Here is a 3,498-nt window from a genome sequence, read left to right as displayed (position 1 = left end):
TCTCTCTCTCTCTCTCTCTCTCTCTCTCTCTATCTCTCTCTACAACAATTTGTTTAAATTTCTAAACAATAAACTCCTTATCTTCTTTCTCTCTCTCTCCTCTTTCTGTGCTCACTGCTCATTGGACGATATCGAGGGATTTGGAGCCTTGGAAATTTATAAGGAACTGGAGATGAAATTCCATTCGCAAGTAGCGAACCCTGGAGTCCCCGAGGTCAAACACGATTATCGAACCACGTTACATTCAAATTGGTCGAATGGTTCCCGCGGTGGAGGGAGTTATGTGGAAGATCGAGTGGCGTTGCTAACATTGGCATTGGCTAGGAATATGAAGCATGGCGGATTACTCTCCATACTGGACCGGAAGTTGGGATTCAGGTGACGAACTTGTCGATTAGAGGAGAAGGACTGGACTGACGTTAGACGTCCAGCAAAATCATTGTTAATTGTGGAAAAATCATTGGATGATTTTCCCCAGTAGAATGTGTCATGAATTTTGGAGAACTCACGTCGTTGTTGATTGTGGTGAACGTGAATTGACACATGTGTTGCTGTTGGGTTTGGTTGAGTTGGATAGTATTAACCAACCAGAGCGGACAATCGATGGTGTCCAAGCCAATCATATGACTGATTTGTTGAAGGAGAAGCTGACGAGTCGGTTAGCATTGTGATAACGACACTTCTAGTTTGGACGGCATCGAGACCTGTAGAGCTTCTGGAACTGTTGTGTAAAAATTAAGAAGTAATTTATCGGAGTTTGGAAATTCTACCTCTTCAGGGGATTATAGATTTACTGGCGCCTGTGTGCTGAATTATTTTGAGTTTTGGATATCCCGGTGAGCAGTGGAAATCTCCAGAGAGATCTTTTGTAATGATAATTAGCGAGGTTATCTGTTTGATGAGATGCCTGGATCGGGGAATTAATTGTGCGGATGGATGAGTTGGAGTCGGATTACGGGGAGTGGGATGAGTAGAACCAAGAAATGAGCGGAACACGTGCACGTGGTCACAAATTCACTGTATTTGTCAAAGAAAATGTTCACAATAAATAAGTCACTAGAGATTGAGTCACTGAGCAACCGTAATAATGAGCGGACCGATAATAATGAGCCGACTAATTCATTGAATTGGTAATAATTGAGCTGATACAATGAGTTAACCCGAGTCACTAGAGAAGAGCAGTACAATAAAAGAAGTGTCTCTAACTAGATCCCGGAAACGAATGAGAGAGAGACACGGGCTTACAGGTGCCACGTGCCCTAATTCGATGGTCACCTGACCTAATTTAATATAGATCATATGGTAATAAGGAGCTGTCCAGGACGTGGCGCCTCAGGTGTCCGAATTAACAACCCCCGGTCATCTGAGGTGAGCGCGTCAGGTGTGCGTGAGTGGGGAGAGAATGGATGAGCCTTGCGTGCGTTAGTGTGAGGGACCTGTCAGCTGACAGGATTTCCAACATTCTCCCCGGCCGTCGGCAACTGTAAAGTTGTTGACGCAACCATAATGAGTAGAGCCATGGTGAGCTGAAACAAAAAACAAAATTCAAAACGCTCTTTGGTGAGCTGTCGGAGCTTGTCACCCATGAGTGAGTCCGTGAGACCGTCCGGAAGGTGCGCTGGCTAGGCATGGCAGCATCCTAGACGTCGGGGGTCGTAAATCCCTTCTGCGTTGGCTGCTGTCATTCTCACGTTGAACCCCGTCGGTTGGTCAGGGTCGTAAATCCGTCGAAGTTGACGAAGTCCAACGGTGAGAAGCCGGTGAGCTGTCCTGGTTCTATTCCCCTGAAGGTGAGATGGGCAAGAGGACGAGCTTGGCGATTGGCCTTGTCAGCGTCGTCTGAGCAGTCCTGATGGTGACTACCCTGGTGAGTCCGTCCGATCCTGGGTGCAGAGCGGTCACTCGGGCGAGAGGCCACTTCGCTGGCGGGAATCTCTCGTCCGTGAGTAGAACCAGTGAGCCGATCCGTATCTGATGAGTCGGATGGTGCCACTTGGATATCGCTTGAAGACGTTGGAGATATCCCGTGGACCACCTCTTCCAGAATCCTTGAAGCTTCTGCTGAATGAGCTGCCATCTAGAGAGCCTTGAGACGTTGAGTTGCTCTAAAGATGGCTCTGGAAGAGTTGTGGGAGCCTGACCGATGAGAAAATGCCCTGGTGTCAAGGCTGAACAGTCATCAGGATCATCCGTGAGCGGTTCCAGTGGTCGTGAGTTGAGCACTGCCTCGATTTGAGCGAGCAAAGTGGTGAGTTCCTCAAAAGTGAGCAGATCCTCTCCGATCGTCCGGGTGAGATGGAACTTCACCGACTTCACCGCCGCTTCCCATTTCCCTCCAAAGTGCGGAGCACCTGGAGGATTGAAGGACCACTGAGTCCCATCATTGATGAGGAGCTGTGCGAGCTGTCTTGATTGAGCTGATCCTGACGAGAAGAGCTTCTTTAGTTCCTTGTCAGCGCCAAGGAAATTGGTCCCACAGTCACTGAACAAGGAATGAGCGATCCCACGCCGACTTGAAAAGCGTCTATACGCCGCGATGAACCCCTCGGCTGAGTAGTCTGACACGACCTCGAGATGGACCGCTGAGGTGGTCATGCAGACAAAGATAGCCAACCAGCCTTTGTACGACTTGTGTCCCCGCCCTTTCCAGGACCGTAGAGACACTGGGCCGGCATAGTCGATCCCAGTGTTGAGAAAGGCTCGAGCGGGAGTGAGTCTGGCTGGTGGCAACTGGCCCATGAGCTGTTGAGCGCGTACTCCACGTTGGCGAGTGCAGTTAACGCACTTGAGGATGAAGGAGCGTACTGGTGCTCGACCTCCGAGTATCCAGTAGCTACTTCTGAGCTGCCTGAGGGTGAGCTGTGTGCCTCCGTGGAGTGTCCTTAGATGAGCCTGTCCGATGAGTAGCTGAGCCAGTTGAGATTCCTTCGGAATAATCACTTGGTTCCGGCTCTCCGGGCCTATGTGAGCAAACTTGAGCCGTCCTCCTATCCTCAATACCCCTTGGCGATCGATGAAGGGTGTGAGCTTGGTGAGGGGGTGGGATTTGCTGAACCTTTCCCCTCGTGAGATCGCTCTGAGTTGATCCTTGAAGTGAGCTGCCTGCGTAAGTTTGATCCAGAGGATGCGAGCCTCTTCAAGATCACTAAGAGTGAGCAGGTATCGAAGAGAAGAGTTGGGGGTTTTCCTGAGCCGAGCTATGAATCGTCGACAGATTGCTGTGACCCTGAGCAGTCGGTTGAACGATGAGAATCTGTCGACGAGATTCCAGAGCGCGATTGGATGAGCTTTTACATGTAGGAGAACTCCTGGCTTTTCCTCGAGGTCTGCGCTGAGGTCTTTTTCCAGAGCGTGAGTTGGCCATGATGAGCAGTCTTGATGAAGCCATGGTGGCCCTTTCCACCAGAGCTTACGACATACCAGTTGGTGCGCTGATAGACCTCGAGATGCACAGTCTGCAGGATTCTCCTTGCCCGGTACCAATCTCCAATGAGCCTG

General features: G+C 50.1%; 1 protein-coding gene across 1 annotated transcript in view; it reads right to left on the bottom strand.

Moving 5' to 3' along the window:
* Positions 1-1,776: 1,776 nt before the first annotated feature.
* LOC107043189 overlaps positions 1,777-3,498 on the bottom strand; it is a 3,686-nt gene continuing 1,964 nt past the window's right edge. Inside the window, exons 2-3 of the mRNA XM_015264557.1 lie at positions 2,352-3,495; positions 1,777-2,222 (exon numbers count right to left, since the gene is read on the bottom strand). Coding sequence (XP_015120043.1) covers positions 1,777-2,222; positions 2,352-3,495 — 1,590 coding nt within the window. The remainder of the gene's footprint in view (positions 2,223-2,351; positions 3,496-3,498) is intronic.

This window comes from Diachasma alloeum, unplaced genomic scaffold (assembly GCF_001412515.2).
Source record: "Diachasma alloeum isolate Michigan unplaced genomic scaffold, Dall2.0 Dall_scaffold_00552, whole genome shotgun sequence".
In the NCBI taxonomy this organism is placed as follows: domain Eukaryota; kingdom Metazoa; phylum Arthropoda; class Insecta; order Hymenoptera; family Braconidae; genus Diachasma; species Diachasma alloeum.
This window is presented reverse-complemented; position numbering and strand designations above follow the sequence as displayed.